The sequence below is a fragment of the Bufo gargarizans genome, chromosome 4 (assembly GCF_014858855.1).
Source record: "Bufo gargarizans isolate SCDJY-AF-19 chromosome 4, ASM1485885v1, whole genome shotgun sequence".
NCBI classification, from domain to species: Eukaryota; Metazoa; Chordata; class Amphibia; order Anura; family Bufonidae; genus Bufo; species Bufo gargarizans.
The window spans coordinates 451,763,760-451,785,200 of NC_058083.1; the positions used below are offsets into that span (position 1 = coordinate 451,763,760).

The 21,441-nt window shown below is 43.5% G+C and overlaps 1 protein-coding gene across 3 annotated transcripts in view; it reads right to left on the reverse strand.

Annotated features, from left to right (window-relative positions):
• USP34 (ubiquitin specific peptidase 34) overlaps positions 1–21,441 on the reverse strand; it is a 216,570-nt gene that overhangs the window by 33,451 nt on the left and 161,678 nt on the right. For all 3 annotated transcript variants that reach the window (XM_044289323.1, XM_044289322.1, XM_044289321.1), the window contains 5 exons: positions 14,492–14,570; positions 13,380–13,433; positions 12,031–12,126; positions 11,741–11,805; positions 11,580–11,655 (listed from right to left, as the gene is read on the reverse strand). In XM_044289323.1, the coding sequence (XP_044145258.1) occupies positions 11,580–11,655; positions 11,741–11,805; positions 12,031–12,126; positions 13,380–13,433; positions 14,492–14,570 (370 nt within the window). The remainder of the gene's footprint in view (positions 1–11,579; positions 11,656–11,740; positions 11,806–12,030; positions 12,127–13,379; positions 13,434–14,491; positions 14,571–21,441) is intronic.

Sequence of the window (21,441 nt, forward strand, 5' to 3'; positions counted from 1 at the left end):
GATCTTTGTTTCAGTTGTTTCTGTGATGTAGTGAAATATAATTACACGCACTTCATATGTTTCAAAGGCTTTTATCGACAATTACATGACATTTATGCAAAGAGTCAGTATTTGCAGTGTTGGCCCTTCTTTTTCAGGACCTCTGCAATTCGACTGGGCATGCTCTCAATCAACTTCTGGGCCAATTCCTGACTGATAGCAACCCAATCTTTCTTAATCACTTCTTGGAGTTTGTCAGAATTAGTGGGTTTTTGTTTGTCCACCCGCCTCTTGAGGATTGACCACAAGTTCTCAATGGGCTTAAGATCTGGGGAGTTTCCAGGCCATGGACCCAAAATGTCAACGTTTTGGTCCCCGAGCCACTTAGTTATCACTTTTGCCTTATGGCACGGTGCTCCATCGTGCTGGAAAATGCATTGTTCTGCACCAAACTGTTGTTGGAAGAAGTTGCTGTTGGAGGGTGTTTTGGTACCATTCTTTATTCATGGCTGTGTTTTGGGGCAAAATTGTGAGTGAGCCAACTCCCTTGGATGAGAAGCAACCCCACACATGAATGGTCTCAGGATGCTTTACTGTTGGCATGACACAGGACTGATTGTAGCGCTCACCTTTTCTTCTCCGGACAAGCCTTTTTCCTGATGCCCCAAACAATCGGAAAGAGGCTTCATCAGAGAATATGACTTTGCCCCAGTCCTCAGCAGTCCATTCACCATATTTTCTGCAGAAGATCAATCTGTCCCTGATGTTTTTTTTGGAGAGAAGTGGCTTCTTTGCTGCCCTTCTTGACACCAGGCCATCTTCCAAAAGTCTTCGCCTCACTGTGCGTGCAGATGCGCTCACACCTGCCTGCTGCCATTCCTGAGCAAGCTCTGCACTGGTGGCACTCCGAGCAGCTGAATCCTCTTTAGGAGACGTTCCTGGTTCCTTAGTAGCCAGAATATTCTTGCCTGTGAAGCTATTTTTATGCAACGCAATGATGGCTGCACGCGTTTCTTTGCAGGTCACCATGGTTAACAATGAACAGGTCAAGTCTGCCATTTTAACCCAATCAGCCTGACATAATGATCTCCAGCCTTGTGCTCGTCAACATCCTCACCTGAGTTAACAAGACAATTACTGAAATGATCTCAGCAGGTCCTTTAATGACAGCAATGAAATGCAGTGAAAAGGTTTTTCGGGGATTAAGTTAATTTTCATGGCAAAGAAGGACTATGCAATTCATCTGATTACTCTTCATAACATTCTGGAGTAGATGCAAATTGCTATTATAAAAACTTAAACAGCAACTTTTCCAATTTCTAATATTTATGTAATTCTCAAAACTTTTGGCCACGACTGTACTCTCCAAGTTATGTGAATGGAAACTCAGAATATAAGAAAGCCATATGCTGACAACACTCCCTTGAATGTGTTATTAGAAAATGACCTATTGTTTAAATGATATTTTTGATCGATACATTTTTAAAAGACTTTTTGGTGAAGTTATTTTAAATTTTCCATGTCACTGTCTATATTTAAACATAAACCACTGGCCAATAAGCCTAATAATAAATGTGGCTGCCGGAAAGCAATTTTCTTAATGCTTTCTAAATGCCATTAAGAACAGCTCAGGCAAGATGTCCGCCTCCATAATCACGTTCAGAAAAAAAAATTATTAAAATGTCTGCAATCAGAAATAAAAAAAAAAAAGAGATTAGGAAAAAAATATGTGTTGCTATATGGTTTTCACTGGCAAAAATAAAATTGGTGACACTTCTTTTACAGGGGCTTTCCTGTCCCATCAAATCTTTTGCAAACAGCTAACAAAGGTATAAAGTAACAAAACAAGTAGTATGCACCTGACCAATCCCATGCAACTTCTGTCCTGACACTTCTTTGGTCTCCTGCCAGAGGTTCCAATAATGACGTGGCATGTCAACATGAGACTTTTCTGCAGCAGATCACTGGCTGTAGCCAGAGGTCGCAATAAAACCTGTACAGGCGCTATTATGCTTTGAAAAAAAAGTCTGTGGAGTACTAATACGCCTTTAGCTTTCCCTGCACAATGTAAATGGCGAGGGCAGCACAGCAATACTTGTTGGCACCCCAAGCGTCTTAATAAAAAGCTCCATACTCCTATAAGTCAGTGAGTAGAGAGCTTCGTTATAACTGAGGAAGGCTGCTGACTGGCCACTTTCAGCACAATTCTGTTTAATGCCATGCCCTCCCTACAGATGTACTGTTAAGAAGTGCTTTAATGTGGTATAAGATAGGGGTGGACGGCAGGGCAGGTATTTGTGGGTCTGTTCTGGCTGTTACAAGCAAGCATGTTAGCGAGAAAGGGGTGGCACAGGCAGGAGAAGCATCCGGGGAAAGTGACCGGGGCTGTGCAGGAGGAGGAACTGGCACCATCACTGTGTATAGAGCAGCAGGGACAAGGACAGACTCACTCTCTCTCTCTCTAATTATATATATATATATATATATATATATATATATATATAAAAATAAAACTATTAAAATTGTAGATTCACACTGAAGGCATCAAAACTATGAATTAACACATGTGGAATTATATACATAAAAAAGTGTGAAACAACTGAAAATATGTCATATTCTAAGGTTCTTCAAAGTAGCCACCTTTTGCTTTGATTACTGTTTTGCACACTCTTGGCATTCTCTTGATGAGCTTCAAGAGGTAGTCACCTGAAATGGTTTTCACTTCACAGGTGTGCCCTGTCAGGTTTAATAAGTGGGATTTCTTGCCTTATAAATAGGGTTGGGACCATCAGTTGCGTTGTGGAGAAGTCAGGTGGATACACAGCTGATAGTCCTACTGAATAGACTGTTAGAATTTGTATTATGGCAAGAAAAAAGCAGCTAAGTAAAGAAAAACAAGTGGCCATCATTACTTTAAGAAATGAAGGTCAGTCAGTCCGAAAAATTTGCAAACTTTGAAAGTGTCCCCAAGTGCAGTCACAAAAACCATCAAGAGCTACAAAGAAACTGGCTCACATGCGGACCGCCCCAGGAAAGGAAGACCAAGAGTCACCTCTGCTGCGGAGGATAAGTTCATCCGAGTCACCAGCCTCAGAAATCGCAGGTTAACAGCAGCTCAGATTAGAGACCAGGTCAATGCCACACAGAGTTCTAGCAGCAGACATCTCTAGAACAACTGTTAAGAGGAGACTGTGTGAATCAGGCCTTCATGGTACAAACCGGATTCCAAAAAAGTTGGGACACTATACAAATCGTGAATAAAAACTGAATGCAATGATGTGGAGGTGCCAACTTCTAATATTTTATTCAGAATAGAACATAAATCACGGAACAAAAGTTTAAACTGAAAAAATTTACCATTTTAAGGGAAAAATATGTTGAATCAGAATTTCATGGTGTCAATAAATCCCCAAAAAGTTGGGACAAGGCCATTTTCACCACTGTGTGGCATCTCCCCTTCTTCTTACAACACTCAGACGTCTGGGGACCGAGGAGACCAGTTTCTCAAGTTTAGAAATAGGAATGCTCTCCCATTCTTGTCTAATACAGGCCTCTAACTGTTCAATCATCAGGTGAAAGATCTGGACTGCAGACTGGCCATTACAGTACCCGGATCCTTCTCCTTCGCAGCCATGATGTTGTGATTGATGCAGAATGTGGTCTGGCATTATCTTGTTGAAAAATGCAGGGTCTTCCCTGAAAGAGATGACGTCTGGATGGGAGCATATGTTGTTCTAGAACCTGAATATATTTTTCTGCATTGATGGTGCCTTTCCAGACATGCAAGCTGCCCATGCCACACGCACTCATGCAACCCCATACCATCAGAGATGCAGGCTTCTGAACTCAGCGTTGATAACAACTTGGGTTGTCCTTGTCCTCTTTGGTCCGGATGACATGGCGTCCCAGATTTCCAAAAAGAACTTTGAATCGTGACTCGTCTGACCACAGAACAGTCTTCCATTTTGCCACACTCCATTTTAAATTATCCCTGGCCCAGTGAAAACGCCTGAGCTTGTGGATCTTGCTAAGAAATGGCTTCTTCTTTGCACTGTAGAGTTTCAGCTGGCAACGGCGGATGGCACGGTGGATTGTGTTCACTGACAATGGTTTCTGGAAGTATTCCTGAGCCCATTCTGTGATTTCCTTTACAGTAGCATTCCTGTTTGTGGTGCAGTATCGTTTAAGGTCCCGGAGATCACGGGCATCCAGTATGGTTTTACGGCCTTGACCCTTACGCACAGAGATTGTTCCAGATTCTCTGAATCTTCGGATGATGTTATGCACAGTTGATGATGATAGATGCAAAGTCTTTGCAATTTTTCGCTGGGTAACACCTTTCTGATATTGCTCCACTATCTTTCTGCACAACATTGTGGGAATTAGTGATCCTCTACCCATCTTGGCTTTTGAGAGACACTGCCACTCTGAGAAGCTCTTTTTATACCCAATCATGTTGCCAATTGACCTAATTAGTGTTAATTGGTCTTCCAGCTCTACGTTATGCTCAAATTTACTTTTTCCAGCCTCCTATTGCTACTTGTCCCAACTTTTTGGGATTTGTTGACACCGTGAAAATTTGAATCAACGTATTTTTCCTTTAAAATTATACATTTACTCGGATTAAACGTTTGATCTGTCATCTACGTTCTATTACAAATAAAATATTGACATTTGCCATCTCCACATCATTGCATTCAGTTTTTATTCACAATTTGTTTAGTGTCCCAACTTTTTTGGAATCCGGTTTGTAGAATATCTGCTAGGAAACCACTGCTAAGGACAGGCAACAAGCAGAAGAGACTTGTTTTGGCTAAAGAACACAAGGAATGGACATTAGACCAGTGGAAATCTGTGCTTTGGTCTGATGAGTCCAAATTTGATTTATTTGGTTCCAACCACAGTGTCTTTGTGCGACGCAGAAAAGGTGAACGGATGGACTCTACATGCCTGGTTCCCACCGTGAAGCATGGAGGAGGAGGTGTGATGGTGTGGGGGTGCTTTGCGGGTTACACTGTTGGGGATTTATTCAAAATTGAAGGCATACTGAACCAGCATGGCTACCACAGCATCTTGCAGCGGCATGCTATTCCATCCGGTTTGCGTCTAGTTGGACCATCATTTATTTATCAACAGGACAATGACCCCAAACACACCTCCAGGCTGTGTAAGGGCTATTTGACCATGAAGGAGAGTGATGGGGTGCTGCGCCAGATGACCTGGCCTCCACAGTCACCGGACCTGAACCCAATCGAGATGGTTTGGGGTGAGCTGGACCGCAGAGTGAAGGCAAAAGGGCCAACAAGTGCTAAGCATCTCTGGGAACTCCTTCAAGACTGTTGGAAGACGATTTCAGGTGACTACCTCTTGAAGCTCATCAAGAGAATGCCAAGAGTGTGCAAAGCAGTAATCAAAGCAAAAGGTGGCTACTTTGAAGAACCTAGAATATGACATTGTCAGTTGTTTCACACTTTTTTGTTATGTATATAATTCCACATGTGTTAATTAATAGTTTTGATGCCTTCAGTGTGAATCTATAATTTTCATAGTCATGAAAATAAAGAAAACTCTTTGAATGAGAAGGTGTGTCCAAACTTTTGGTCTGTACTGTGTATATATATACTCTTCCGAAAAAAATGTAGTGTGACCACTGGCTGTAGCAGTAATGCACTGACACCACCGAGCTCACATATGCAGCCAGTGACTGACTGCAATACTCACACGCCAAGACATTGGTGGGTAAACACAGACTGGTGGGCGACCAAGGAAGCGCCGACACAAAAGGTGCAGGAGATTGGTAAGATAAGCATTAGGCTACTTTCACACTGGCGTTTTGGTTTCCGTTTGTGAGATCTGTTCAGGGCTCTCACAAGCGGTCCAAAACGGATCAGTTTTACCCTTAATGCATTCTGAAGGGATAAGGATCAGTTCAGAATGCATCAGTTTGGCTCCGTTCCGCCTCCATTTCGCTTTGAAGGCGGAGACACCAAAACGCTGCTTGCAAGAAAAAACTGAGCCAAACGTGTCCTGGCACACAATGTAAGTCAATGGGTACGAATCCATTTTCACTGACAATAGAAAACGGATCCGTCCCCCATTGACTTTCAATGGTGTTCAAGACAGATCCGTCTTGGCTATGTTAAAGATAATACAAACGGATCCATTCTGAACGGATGCATGCGGTTGTATTATCTGAAAGGGGATGCGTTTGTGCAGATCCATGACGGGTCCGCACCAAACGCGAGTGTTAAAGTAGCCTTAAAGTTTTTTGTTTTTTTTACAAAATTCAGCATGATCTAGGTACCGTATTTTTCGCCCTATAAGACTTTTGGAGAAAGGCAGTGCGTCTTATATGGCGAATACTTCAGTTTGTATACCGCCGACCGCATGCTGTGCAGCGCGGTGGCGGGTGTATTAGTAGGCATGGATGAGGGAGGAGGGGCCGGCACCCAGCTCTGTAACTACAGCGGGCAATCCTAACTGCAGGCAATGCAATCCTAACTGCAGGCAATGTAATCCTAACTGCAGGCAATGCTAACAGTAGTCTTTTATGCAGCCTGTACTTACGATACTAACTTTCCGGCAGGCAGCAGGCTGAGCTGGCGGGCGCTGACAACGTAACTCACTATGTCACGCGCCGGCTCCGCCCACTTTATGAATGAAGAAGGGAGAGCCGGCGCGTGACATAGTGAGTTACGTTGTCAGCGCCCGCCCGCCAGCTCAGCCTCCTGCCTGCCGGAAAGTTAGTATCGTAAGTACAGGCTGCATAAAAGACTACTGTTACGGTACCTTAATCAGCATACAGCATTGTCTGCAGTTAGGATTCCTACAGTGAGCGGGCCCGGTGTAGCAGAATACAGTGACTGCACCGGGCCCGCTGTAATTACAGAGCTAGATGCCGGCCCCTCCTCCCTATTGGGGGTCATTCTATGGATAGCACTGTTATGGGGATTTGAGGATGGCACTGTTATGGGGGTCTGTGGATGACACATAGCATAAAATGCTATTTATGTGTCATCAACAGATCCCCCATAACAGTGCCATCCACAGTCCCCAATAACAGTGCCATCCACAGTCCCCAATAACAGTGCCATCCACAGTCCCCAATAACAGTGCCATCCACAGTCCCCAATAACAGTGCCATCCACAGTCCCCAATAACAGTGCCATCCACAGTCCCCAATAACAGTGCCATCCACAGTCCCCAATAACAGTGCCATCCACAGTCCCCAATAACAGTGCCATCCACAGTCCCCAATAACAGTGCCATCCACAGTCCCCAATAACAGTGCCATCCACAGTCCCCAATAACAGTGCCATCCACAGTCCCCAATAACAGTGCCATCCACAGTCCCCAATAACAGTGCCATCCACAGTCCCCAATAACAGTGCCATCCACAGTCCCCAATAACAGTGCCATCCACAGTCCCCAATAACAGTGCCATCCACAGTGCCCCCCATAACCGTGCCATCCACAGATCCCCATAACCGTGCCATCCACAGATCCCCATAACCGTGCCATCCACAGACCCCCCATAACAATGCCATCCACCGACCCCCCATAACAGTGCCATCCACAGATCCCCATAACAGTGCCATCCACAGATCCCCATAACCGTGCCATCCACAGATCCCCATAACCGTGCCATCCACAGATCCCCATAACCGTGCCATCCACAGACCCCCATAACAATGCCATCCACCGACCCCCCATAACAGTGCCATCCCCAGATCCCACATAACACCATTAGGCACACCTTTTGGTTCAAATTTTATTTTTATTTTTTCCTCCTTAAAAACCTAGGTGCGTCTTATGGGCCGGTGCGTCTTATAGGGCGAAAAATACGGTACGTGTTTTTTTTTTTCTGGTATTTTTCCCTTAACCTCTTAAGGACATAGGGCGTACAGGTACGCCCTTGTGCCCTGGTACTTAAGAACACAGGGCGTACATGTACGCCCTGTGTATTTCTGATCACTGCCGTGCGGCTGGCAGTGATCGGAACCCGGTGCCTGCTCAAATCATTGAGCAGGCACCTAGGCTAAATGCGCGGGGGGGTCCCGTGACCCCCCCATGTCGGCGATCGCGGCAAACCGCAGGTCAATTCAGACCTGCGGTTGGCTGAGATTTCTGCAGAAACTTTAGTATTCCTAAAATGCATCTGTATCCCCCCCCCCCCCCTGCACCCCTTAGTGATTTTTGCCCGGTGGGAGGTGCAGGGGGAGGGTTGCGGGCGGTGCAGGCGGTGCGGGAGGTGCGGCAGGCGGGATCGCGATCCCCCGCCTCCCATTGCGTAATCGTTGGCGTCTAGTGGGTATACCAGGGTGCCAGCATATTGCTGGCACCCTGGTATAAACGGCTGACATCTGTGCTGCGATGTCAGCCGTTTAACCCTTTCCATACCGCGGTCCGTACGGACCGCTGTATGGAAAAGGTTAACAGCGCAGGGAGCTCCCTCCCTCTCCCATCGGGGGGCTGCTGTGCCTTTGCAGCCCCTCCGAATGGAGAGGGAGAGAGCTCCCAGGCAGCCCCCCAAGCCCCGTCCTTACCCTTCCCCGTCTGCGCAGTTCTGACCACTACTGAGCAGACGGGGAAGGTTCCCATGGCAACAGGACGCCTTCTCAGGCGTCCTGCTGTCCATGGTGCTGAACAGATCTATGCTGAAAGGCATAGATCTGTTCAGACAAAGTGTAAAATACAGTACAGTACTATATATTGTACTGTACTGTATTATACAGACATCAGACCCACTGGATCTTCAAGAACCAAGTGGGTCTGGGTCAAAAAGAAAGTGAAAGAAAGTGAAAAAAAGTGAAAATAAAGTAAAAATCAAAAAACACATTTATCACTGATTAAAAATAAAAAAAATTAAATTCCCTACACATGTTTGGTATCGCCGCGTCCGTAACGACCTGATCTATAAAACGGTCATGTTACTTTACCCAAACAGTGAACGCCATAAAAATAAAAAATTAAAAACTATGATGAAATTGAAATTTTGCCCACCTTACTTCCCAAAAAAGTTAATAAAAGTGATAAAAAAAGTTGTATGTACTCCAAAATTGTAACAATCAAACCGTCACCTCATCCTGCAAAAATCATACCCTACCCAAGATAATCGCCCAAAAACTGAAAAAACTATGGCTCTTAGACTATGGAAACACTAAAACATGATTTTTTTTGTTTCAAAAATTAAATCATTGTGTAAAACTTACATAAATAAAAAAAAAGTACACATATTAGGTATCGCAGCGTCCGTATCGACCGGCTCTATAAAAATATCACATGACCTAACCCCTCAGGTGACCACCGTAAAAAAAAAAAAAAAAGAAACTGTGTAAAAAAAGCTATTTTTTGTCATCTTACTTCACAAAAAGTGTAACAGCAAGCGATCAAAAAGTCATATGCACCCCAAAATAGTGCCAATAAAACCGTAATCTCATCCGGCAAAAAATGAGACCCTACTTGAGATAATCGCCCAAAAACTGAAAAAACTATGGCTCTTAGACTATGGAGACACTAAAACTTTTTTTGTTTTAAAAATTAATTCATTGTGTAAAACTTACATAAATAAAAAAAATTGTATACATATTAGGTATCGCCGCGTCCGTGACAACCTGCTCTATAAAATTACCACATGATCTAACCTGTCAGATGAATGTTGTAAATAACAAAAAAAAAACTGTGCCAAAAAAGCTATTTCTTGTTACCTTGCCGCACATAAAGTGTAATATAGAGCAACCAAAAATCATATGTACCCTAAACTAGTACCAACAAAACTGCCACCTTATCCCGTAGTTTCTAAAATGGGGTCACTTTTTGGGAGTTTCTACTCTAGGGGTGCATCAGGGGGGCTTCAAATGGGACATGGTGTCAATAAAACCAGTCCAGCAAAATCTGCCTTCCAAAAACCGTATGGCATTCCTTTCCTTCTGCGCCCTGTCAGTGTGCCCGTACAGCAGTTTACGACCACATATGGGGTGTTTCTGTAAACTACAGAATCAGGGCCATAAATAAAAATTTTAAATTAAAATTAAAAATATATTAAAATGGAAAATCTGCCAAAAAAGTGAAATTTTGAAATTGTATCTCTATTTTCCATTAAATCTTGTGCAACACCTAAAGGGTTAACAAACTTTGTAAAATCAGTTTTGAATACCTTGAGGGGTGTAGTTTCTTAGATGGGGTCACTTTTATGGAGTTACTACTCTAGGGGTGCATCAGGGGGCTTCAAATGGGACATGGTGTCAAAAAAACTGTCCAGCAAAACCTGCCTTCCAAAAACCATATGGCGCACCTTTCACTCTACGCCCCGCTGTGTGGCCGTACAGTAGTTTACGGCCACATATGGGGTGTTTCTGTAAACGGCAGAGTCAGGGCAATAAAGATACAGTCTTGTTTGGCTGTTAACCCTTGCTTTGTTAGTGGAAAAAATGGGTTAAAATTGAAAATTAGGCAAAGAAATGAAATTCTCAAATTTCATCCCCATTTGCCAATAACTCTTGTGCAACACCTAAAGGGTTAATGAAGTTAGTAAAATCAGTTTTGAATACCTTGAGGGGTGTAGTTTCTTAGATGGGGTCACTTTTATGGAGTTTCTACTCTAGGGGTGCATCAGGGGGCTTCAAATGGGACATGGTGTCAAAAAAACTGTCCAGCAAAACCTGCCTTCCAAAAACCATATGGCGCACCTTTCACTCTACGCCCTGCCGTGTGGCCGTACAGTAGTTTACAGCCACATATGGGGTGTTTCTGTAAACGGCAGAGTCAGGGCAATAAAGATACAGTCTTGTTTGGCTGTTAACCCTTGCTTTGCTAGTGGAAAAAATGGGTTAAAATGGAAAATTAGCCAAAAAAATGAAATTCTCAAATTTCATCCCCATTTGCCAATAACTCTTGTGCAACACCTAAAGGGTTAACGAAGTTTGTAAAATCAGTTTTGAATACCTTGAGGGGTGTAGTTTATAGAATGGCGTCATTTTTGGGTGGTTTCTATTATGTAAGCCTCGCAAAGTGACTTCAGAGCTGTAGTGTTCCCTAAAAATTGGGTTTTTATAAATTTCTGAAAAATTTCAAGATTTGCTTCTAAACTTCTAAGCCTTGTAACATCCCCAAAAAATAAAATATAATTTCCAAAATAATTTAAACATGAAGTAGACATATGGGGAATGTAAAGGCATCACAATTTTTAGGGGTATTACTATGTATTACAGAAGTAGAGAAACTGAAACTTTGAAATTTGCAAATTTTTCAAAATTTTTGTTAAATTAGGTATTTTTTGGTGCAAAAAAAATTTTTTTTTTAACTTCATTTTACCAGTGTCATGAAGTACAATATGTGACGAAAAAACAATCTCAGAACGGCCTGGATAAGTCAAAGCGTTTTAAAGTTATCAGCACTTAAAGTGACTCTGGTCAGATTTGCAAAAAATGGCCTGGTCCTAAGGTGTAAAAAGGCTGTGTCCTTAAGGGGTTAAACCACCTGGTTGCAAGGAATGTATGGTCTGTATGGTTGCAGAATGCATTATTTTTTTTTATCATTTCTAATTTAATAGTACAGAGACAGACATGTATGTATATTGCTTGTGCTGACATGAGCATTACCTTGGCAGTCATCAGTGACACAGCTTTGGGATCTGGTAGTGTGCTTGGGATACTACTGCACAACTGCCACATAAACCTAGGGGACATAAAATGAAAAAGGTTGAGTTCCTTGTATGTAGGAGTAAATTAACAGAAAGTGATGGCATGCTTAGGATGCTTACCCAAAGTAAGTATGCTCAAAAATATTCTTGTCCTGTAAAAATTGCATGTTGTCGTGCCAAATCCACTGAAAAATAAAATTTACATAAATTCTAATTTTGCTTGTGTAACATGCTTCATAATATTAAGCCAATAACTGATGACAAACACATTTCCCAAGCTCTGTTCTTGATAACTATGCATAAAACTGGTAGATTTGCTACAGATACAATAAAATGGTCCAGTTTGCTCCAGAATAATAAAATATCTCATTGTGAGGCAATTTTCAGAATTCTAAAGTTAGTTTACTTACCTCTAGAAGTTCTGAGGAGACATCAAACTTGACTTCTTTGCTGGTTTCCTCCTCTGGTTCAACGCGTTTATAGAACAGCATGTACGCACTATGAGTCTAGAGAGGATTTTAAAAGAATCAAATTTTAAAAAATGCATTAGCTCCTTCTACTTTTGTTTTTTGTGTGTAGAGCAGGGCTTCCCAAACTTTTCCTACAGGGGCCTCACCAGCCAGAATATGGTGAAGAGTGGTCTTCACCACTGGTCAAAGTCCATGACAGTGATTTTTAAAATGACCTCAATGTTCCCTAAATTTCTCTTTAACTTATTAGAACACAAAAAGCAGAGTAAGTACAAAAGCAGTCTGCTACCCTGCTCAAAAAGCTTGAAAAGTGTGACATAACCCCTTTAAAGCAATAGTCCTGGGAAAATGTATAAACTGTTTTGAGGAGGACTAGTCACCCAAAAAAAGTCAGCATGTTATAAAGATTCACTAAAACGTGTAATTTATACATGTATATCTCTGTTTATTTTGAACTTCCGTGAACAACTTCCGTGACTGACAGCTTCCTCTGTATACACACTTACACAGAGAATACTATCAATCACTGATAACACCTTCCCTATGTACAACTATCAGTGACTGAGAGCCATCTATGAATACACAATTACACAGAGAATGCTATAAATCGCTGATAATACCTCCTCCCCCCCCCCCCCCCCGTGTACAACTGGTCAGGAAAAAAAACAGAATTAAATGGCTATTCCTGTTACCATAAATATAACTTACGTTTTAGGCTAAATCATCATCAATAATTACCTAATATAATGTAAATTTCACATACTCACCGTTCAGTAGTTATAAAAGTAGTTTTCTTCCTCTCCTACCCAATGCTACCCCATGGCATCGACCTGTAGTTCTAACCCTTTGTTAGGTCGAGCATGCTCAGTGTGTTGCTATCAATTCTCTAGCTAAATGTCTTGTGAAACAAATGGAGCGTTAGTGCCTTTCATTCTCTTCAATGGGAGGTTTAAAGCCACAACTGCACCGAGAAGGGACATGTCCCTTTTCACAGCGCATTAATGGCCGTGCCACAATCTTCTGCGCTGACTCACATTAAAAACAGAAGACAGAAATGTATTCGACCAAAAACTCCACTAGGAAAAAAAATAAAAACTGTGCAGGACACTACCTCTCTTCGGCCATTGTTAAATCTCTGATGTGTGCAGCAGCCCTCCCCCCCACCCTCCCAACTACCTGCACTAGACAAAACAGTATATCAGCTTTGTCTGGAGTTTTCTTTAATAAATGTTCAGCATCATTCAAATTCCATAGTACACAATGCTGATAGTAAACCATTCTTTACATACCTTTTCAAAGGAGAAGTCCATAAATTTATCTGTTACAGAGTCATAGGTCTTTGTCTAGAACAAAAAGAAAAAGCAAGAAATAAATAGTTTTGTTTTACTAAAATACTGCATTTGCTACCATGTTAAAACGGAGATGCCTTTGTAAGCTGAAATGGAGACCTATTGTAACGCTACTGCTTGATCTTTAAAGAGCCTTTGTCAGCATGATCAACCCTATTAAACCAGGAATATTGATGGGTAGGGTTGATCGTGCTAATTAAATAAATACTGTACGTTTCTTTTCAGCTTGTACCGCTGTGGAGATGTGTGGACTTTTAGATTTATGCAAATTTGGCAGTTCGGAAACCGAAGGGCCAGCATAGCTCTTGGCGCACTAGTATGCCCCTCTGTGCACTCCCCCCTCACCTTTGATTGACATGGTTGGCCCGGTCTAACGGTGCCTGCACTGTGGCTCACGTCTGAACTAGATAACAATAATTGTAACTTTTCTCTGCAGCTTTTCTAAATTCCCAGAAGAGCTTCCAGTGACAATCACTACAAGGACTGCACTTCCAGCAGCTCCGACAACCACATACCCTCCCATCGCCACTGACATGCACTTAAGGGTTAGAGAGAGGTTCCTGGAACATTCTGCACATGCCCTGTGCTGGACACAGCAGAGAATCCCAGAGCCTGGTGTCCAGTCACTCTCGAGCTTCAGTCCCTGAAACTTGGGGCCTCGAATAACTGAGGTTTGGAAGGGGGTGGCTATCTGTGAAGCCACCGGCACCTCCACTTCTGTATGGACTAAATCGCTAACAGCTTCCCAAACAGCCACCCCACCCCTCTAATGCTCACTGCTACTGAATGAAGCAATGGATCACTAAACGAAAGGCATCACTAAATTCAGCTAAGCTAGCCCTACAATACATTCTGCCTTGTTTAACAGGGGATATCCTGGTAACAGACTCCCTTTAATCACCCCCTACACTATTCAGCCCTAAGTCATTTAGTAGTAGTCTCTTTCCAGCTTATACGGGGGCTGAACTGTACATTGCTATTATAAGGCTGGTAACAGATGATGATTCACACATTAATAGGAACTAAGCAGAATGGTCAACAAATTAACTTACCGTCATTTCCCCACCAAAGCATTCTGAAGCAAGCTGAGCTGAATCAAAGGGCTTCACTTCAGCATCATTAAAAAGATACCTGAGATGAAGAAAAGAGAAAAATTAGATCTCATTTATAATTTAGTATATTTTTTTTAAAGTGGAAAGTCATGCACTTTAGTTGATTTAAAGTGTCAATTGAATAAATTGAATTGCAGGGATAGGGTACTATAGCTTTAAAGTAAAAGGGAACCTGTCACCGGGATTTTGTGTATAGAGCTGAGGACATGGGTTGCTAGATCGCCGCTAGCACATCCGCAATACCCAGTCCCCATAGCTCTGTGTGCTTTTATTGTGTGATAAAAAAGATTTGATACATATGCAAATTAACCTGAGATGAGTCAGAGCTTGAAAATATGACTTCTCTGGTCACACAAGATATGACTCTCTTTTATGTTAATTTGCATAAAAAGGTGGGAAGTACAAAAATGCATAATACTTACTGAATTCGTCTGCAAATGAAATTAAAAGTGTAATTTATATGTTTAGGGTAACACAATGAACATTTAGCAACGCTCAGTGAGAGTAGCATAGTAGAGGTGACAGGTTCCCTTTAAAGTTATTGTCCACCCAGTACCCACTTTCTTTTAGAGGGTCACTAAGAAGAAGAGTCTTGCTCTGGATGACTTGCTGAAGTCAAGGAGGCGGTTCTATCAGTGATTGACAGCTATCTCTGTATACACAGTCATAGAGGGAAGGCTGTCAATCACAGATAGGACCGTCTTCTGGACTCCAAAGCCCAGAATGAGCAGGAATTTGAATGAATAAATTGTTGTACTGAATCTTTTTCCATAAATTATCTATCAATCTGCGCAGATCCTTCTGCTCTATATTATGCTGCCTGCAGCTTAAGGGCACATTCCTCGCACATTCACATGGCCTGTGTAATAGGTCGATGCAAACTAGTGCCGATACACATTGGTGCTTGTCCTGTCTGAATACTGGGTAGTCTAAGGCCTTAACATTGGCTAAGATGTAACCTCGCTGTCTCAACACTACAAAGTTTAAAATTGGATTTTTGTACTTACCATAAAATCTGTTTCTCGTTCAGTTCATTGTGGGACACAGCACCATGGGTATACGCCCAGCTACCACTAGGAGGCGACACTAGATATGAACGGTTGGCTCTGCCAATGTGGGCTGTACGCTCTCCACAAACACTAGGCTAATCAGTTTGTACCAATAGTAGTGGGAGAAACAAAAGCAAAGAACCAACATGTCCTGGGGAAGGAAGAAGAACAGCAGCCCGGTGACACAAAGAGAAATAAAAACAGAGGGTGGGATCTGTGCCCCCAATGAATTGAACGAGAAACGGATTTTATGGTAAGTATAAAAATCTAATTTTCTAGTTAGTTAATGTCATTGGGGGACACAGCACCATGGGACGTCCCAAAGCAGCCCCCGAGGGTGGGAAGGAAATCTCATGCAAAAAGTTGGGCGCACAGGTGCAGGAGAACCATGTGACCTAACAGGACCAGGAGAGGCCATAGCATGAAATGGTAGATCGAAAACTAAGGAAGTTAGCCGAGAGACTCCAGGACCAGGAAGAGTCCAAAGAAACAAATTGTGGGAGACCGCCAAGATCCCAAGGACAAGTGCCTAGGAAAAAAGGCCATATGCAGGAAAGGAACAAAGGGAAACACCCAGCTCCACCCAAGGTGGGAAAAATAAAGAAGCTAGAGGATAGAGAGCAGGGCTACATGTCCTGTGCAAGAACCGAGAGTTGAACAAGTGCACACTAAAGAGCCAGAGGAAACATCTGGAAGAACCAGGCCTCGCCCCAGGAGAGTAGCAGGAAAAATACTTACTGGAGACAAACTAAAGAAAGACCCTGTGGACCACCCCTCTACAAAAGGAAGGCGATTCCATAAGGCCTGGAAGCAAAGGAACCCGACTAGTAAGAGGGCCTGGCAAGGAAAAAAACTCTAAATTGTCTCAGACCAAAAACATGGCCTGTCTGTGGCAAACACCGTGTGAAGGCCACGGTAGAGAGGAAACAAGGAAGCACTGGAGGCTGAACAATTGAGAGAAAGAATAGCAAAGACTTACCATGGGAAGGGAAGCAAGCCTTCTTCCACTGCAAGGCAGGTGGGAAAAGAGAAACACCCTATGAGAAGGTGAAAACCCATCCTGCCAGAGAAAGCAGCCAACCGCTGGGGGAGAAGGGGGTCCTTGGTAATGACCAGGAGAAGGGAATGAAAGACATGGTTCCCACACAAAGAAGGCAAGAATCGAGCCTCAAAAAAACAGCACTGTGAAATGTAAGACCAGAGAAATCCCTGGCCACATGAAGTCTCAGGAAAAAAAAAAGAAACCAGTCACAGGCCCTGGTAATACAAGTGTGGACACACTCATCTGAGAGATATTGGCGTAGAAGAGAAAGGACTCCAAACAGCCTAAGGCCTTACGCACACGACTGTTTCATTCCGTGTCCGTTGTTCCGTTTTTCGTGATTTTCTGCGGACCCATTGACTTTCAATGGGTCCGTTGAAAACTCGGCTAATGCACCGTTTGTCATCCGTGGTTGCAGTCCGTCCAAAAAATATAACCTGTCCTATTTTTTTCACGGAAAACGGTTTGCGGACCCATTCAAGTCAATGGGTCTGTGAAAAAATGCGGAGGCACACAAGATTGTCGTCCGCGTCAGTTTTTTTCCTATCATTTGCATGGCAAACTTGACTTAGACTTTTTTTTTTTACTTTTCTTCATGTCTGGTGATCCTCCAAAAATAAAGGAAGACACACGGAAACGGATCACGGAACAACGGAACCCCATTTTGCGGAACAGAACGGTCGTGTGCATGAGGCCTAAGGAGAAACAGTTCTCAAATTGAGAGAAAGCTCCATCCCAGAAGTGGCCAATATGAATGTAATTGCAACCCAGAGCAACAAACTCACAGGAACCAGGACCTGAACCTGGGTAGACGGGAAGAGAGGTTAGAATCTCGATGGAAACAAGCCTATGGGGACCGAGGAGGGAAAGAACCAAACCGGGCCCAAAGAAGCAGCCGTCATACAGAGCATGTGCGGTCGAAGATGCCATGCGTAGCTTCCCCAGAGGGAAACGGCCAGCTAGATAGTCTAAGAATCATTGGGGCAGAGACTCCAAGCAGGGTTACCCAGTCAGAGGCTCAAGTAGGGTCCACAGAACTAGACCACATAAGGACAATAATAGCCAGATTATCAAAGGAAAAATAAAATGTAGCAACCATAGGGAAAAAAAACAGCCATGGTTAATCAACCATCCTAAGTGCAGTTTTCAACCACACTTAATGAGTAAATACAAGTCCCATAAATGTAAAAATGTATAATCTTTATTCAACATAATCACGGTATAAACATGATTCAACAAATATTACACGTTACATATTAATTAAAATAAATAAGCATACAGTGGATATATCCAATAACAACACCTATATTCAATATTAATATGACTCCTGCAAGGGATGATAAATCAGTGGTGAACACCTTTTCAGGGGAGGAGAGTCACTGATAACCTGTTATATACTGAGCCGAATGAGGGAAAACACTCTGTATATTGCTCAGCATTAGGTCAGTAGCTCCCCTTTTCCTGATAGGCGTACCAAATATCAGAGTGACATACAAAAATTTCTTAAACAGTAACCAAAGACTGAGTAGGAATCATACCAGTAGGAGTCAGGATAGGTGTGTGTTATCTCTTCGACGTACGTTTCACCGTTCTGCGTACTCAGGAGGAGTAAATTAATGGGGCCAGATGATCAGTATTTAACATAAACTGCTGTCCAATGAACGATATCCTTAGATCTCATGTGATGAATGACGAGTGGAGGCTCATTGCGGCGCATGAACAATCAGGAGCAGCCGCGTCATACCCGCTTCCGCCCGTCTCCTGAGTCCGACGCTGGCGAGGGCAGCCACGTGTCATGAGCGGCACTGACCGACGTCTGATCTCCTTGGAGACAAAAGGAAGCCTGCTAGCTGCCGGACCGTCATGCGCACTATGCCATTCCCGTTTCATTGAGTGCTTTATGTCACCTACAAGTTAAAATGCGGTGAGTTAACTATAATGTGGGGGGGGGAGGGGCAGATACCTAAAAGATATATAGATAGATATTAATACCGGGGGGGGGGGGGGGGGGGGGGGGGCGGTCTAAAACCAGCACCTATAAAAGAGGAAAGATTTTGGCTTTTTTGATTTTTTTAAGGGCATCTAAAATACATTGATTGCCCTATAAACAGACTAATAATTAGCAGCATCTCATAGAAAAAAAAACATTAATAATAAATATTATCATAAGAGAATACATTATATTTTCTGAATGGCAATGCCATAGTGATTACATATCAAACAAGGTAGCACTTTATATCTACTCCCTGTCATCAGGGATATTCAGTATTTGCACCTTGTTTGATATGTAATCACTATGGCATTGCCATTCAGAATATATAATGTATTCTCTTATGATAAGAGACACCGCCCCCCCCCCCCCTCCTGGTATTAATATCTCCATATATATATCCCTTATTTTAGGTATCGGCCCCTCCCCACATTATAGTTAACTCACCGCATTTTAACTTGTAGGTGACAAAGCACTTAATGAAACGGGAATGGCATAGTGCGCATGACGGTCCGGCAGCTAGCAGGCTTCCTTCTGTCTCCAAGGAGATCAGACGTCGGCGACGTCGGTCAGTGCCGCTCATGACACGTGGCTGCCGGCGTCGGACTTAGGAGACGGGCGGAAGCGGGTATGACGCGGCTGCTCCTGATTGTTCATGCGCCGCAATGAGCCTCCACTCGTCATTCATCACATGAGATCTAAGGATATCGTTCATTGGACAGCAGTTTGTTAAATACTGATCATCTGGCCCCATTAATTCACTCCTCCTGAGGATGCAGAACGGCGAAACATACGTCGAGGAGATAACACACACCTATCCTGACTCCTACTAGTATGATTCCTACTCAGTCTTTGGTTACTGTCCCGACTCCTACTGGTATGATTCCTACTCAGTCTTTGGTTACTGTTTAAGAAATCATTTGTATGTCACTCTGATATTTGGTACGCCCATCAGGAAAAGGGGAGCTACTGACTTAACCTGTTATATACTGAGCCGAATGAGGGCAAACACTCTCTGTATATTGCTCAGCATTAGGTCAGTGACTCTCCTCCCCTGAAAAGGTGTTCACCACTGATTTATCATCCTTTGCAGGAGTCATATTAATATTGAATATAGGTGTTACTGGATATATCCACTGTATGCTTAGTTATTTTTATTAATATGTAACGTGTAATATTTGTTGAATCTTGTTTATACCGTGATTATGTTGAATAAAGATTATACATTTTTACATTTATGGGACTTGTATTTACTCATTAAGTGTGGTTGAAATCTAAGTGACAGTCATTGTTCCAAAATTCCTCACCTAATTGGTGATTTCATCCTAAGTGTAGTGACTAGCATAATGGGGAGTAATGGGAGTAATATGGTTGCGCGGTGTACACTAGCACCAGGATGGTGTATTGGTGGCTACAGCGTCTGGAGAAGTAATACGGTGGCCTGGAACACTCTCAGACTAGGAGGGTGAGTTGAATATAGCATCTGGAAATAGTGCTAAACACGGTGGCGGGTAAAGCACCACCTACTGGAGAGGCGTCAAGCTGTGCGGATAATTACCTGTGCAACCAGGGGAGTGCCATCTGAAAATACACTAAAGGGGATACCAACCCTGGAGAGGAGAGGTTCATTAGACATTTGTCTTTAACCACACTGAGATTCTGTATGGTGGAAGACAGCCTGATGCTCTGTTCCGAGTCAGAATCTGTGCAGAGGAGTCCTCCGATGAGGCAGAAGAAACCTGAGGCGTTTCCCTCAGTGCTAGTCCTGTCCTGGGAGGAAACAAGGATGCAGGGGATGAGCGGGACCTATAAGGGGAGACCCTAGGCTGTTACTGGACTCTGCCCCCTGATATGGACCGAGGAAGCAAATGACACGCGGGGAAGGCAATGCTGTTGCATGAGGGCAGGGAAGAGCGCAGGCTACAGTGGAGATGAGGGACACACATGGGAAGAAGATGAAACCTAAACAGAGTTTAGGGTAACCCGACTGAGCCCAGGATCCAGTCACCCCATGCAGGCCAATAGCACAGCAACCCTACAGGAGCAGATGCATCCCAGGGGGAGGGATAGAGGGCAAGGGGACCTGCCACAACATGAACCACCGAACAGGGGCCCAAGATAATACGTCCCACCAATGATTGACGCTACATGCGGGGGGCACTGTGAAGATGGGGAAAGCACCCTCTGGGAAGAAGGACATATCGTCCTCCCAATGGAAATTCCATGCAGAGACCTCTAGAAGGCAATGAGGGAGGCAACACCCCTAGAATAAAAACAAGAAGCAAGAAAAAAATGGCAGGAAAGAGTTTGGCCTAGTCCCGACAGAAGCAGGAGGCTAGAGTAGATAGTGTAGCCGAAAATGAGGCACCCCTGGTGGACTGATGCTGCAGGGTGCTGGTAAGCAGAAAAAAGCTACAAAAAAGGGTAGGCACGTTAAGGGAGTCAAAGCGACCCCAATTCGTGAGAAAATGACCCAATTAAACCCCTGAAGGCAGGGAAATATCCAAAAAACAGACGTGGCCTTGTCACAGCTGGAGCTGGGGACTAAAGTAGATGTCCCAGCTGAAAATGGAGCACCCTAAGCGGGTGGACACCGCGGGACCTGGGGAGGGGAGGAAGGGTTGCTCTGAGGGGGGAGGGAGGGGGGCTCATAGCGGCTCCCATATAGAGAGAAAATGAGCCACACAGAGATCCTGGATGCAGGAAGAAGGAGGGAACTGGCGCTGCCTAGTACAGGCACAAGAGTGGGATTACCAATACTCCACTGCGGATGCAGTAATGGGGGACTGGGTGACCGGCAAGGTACAGA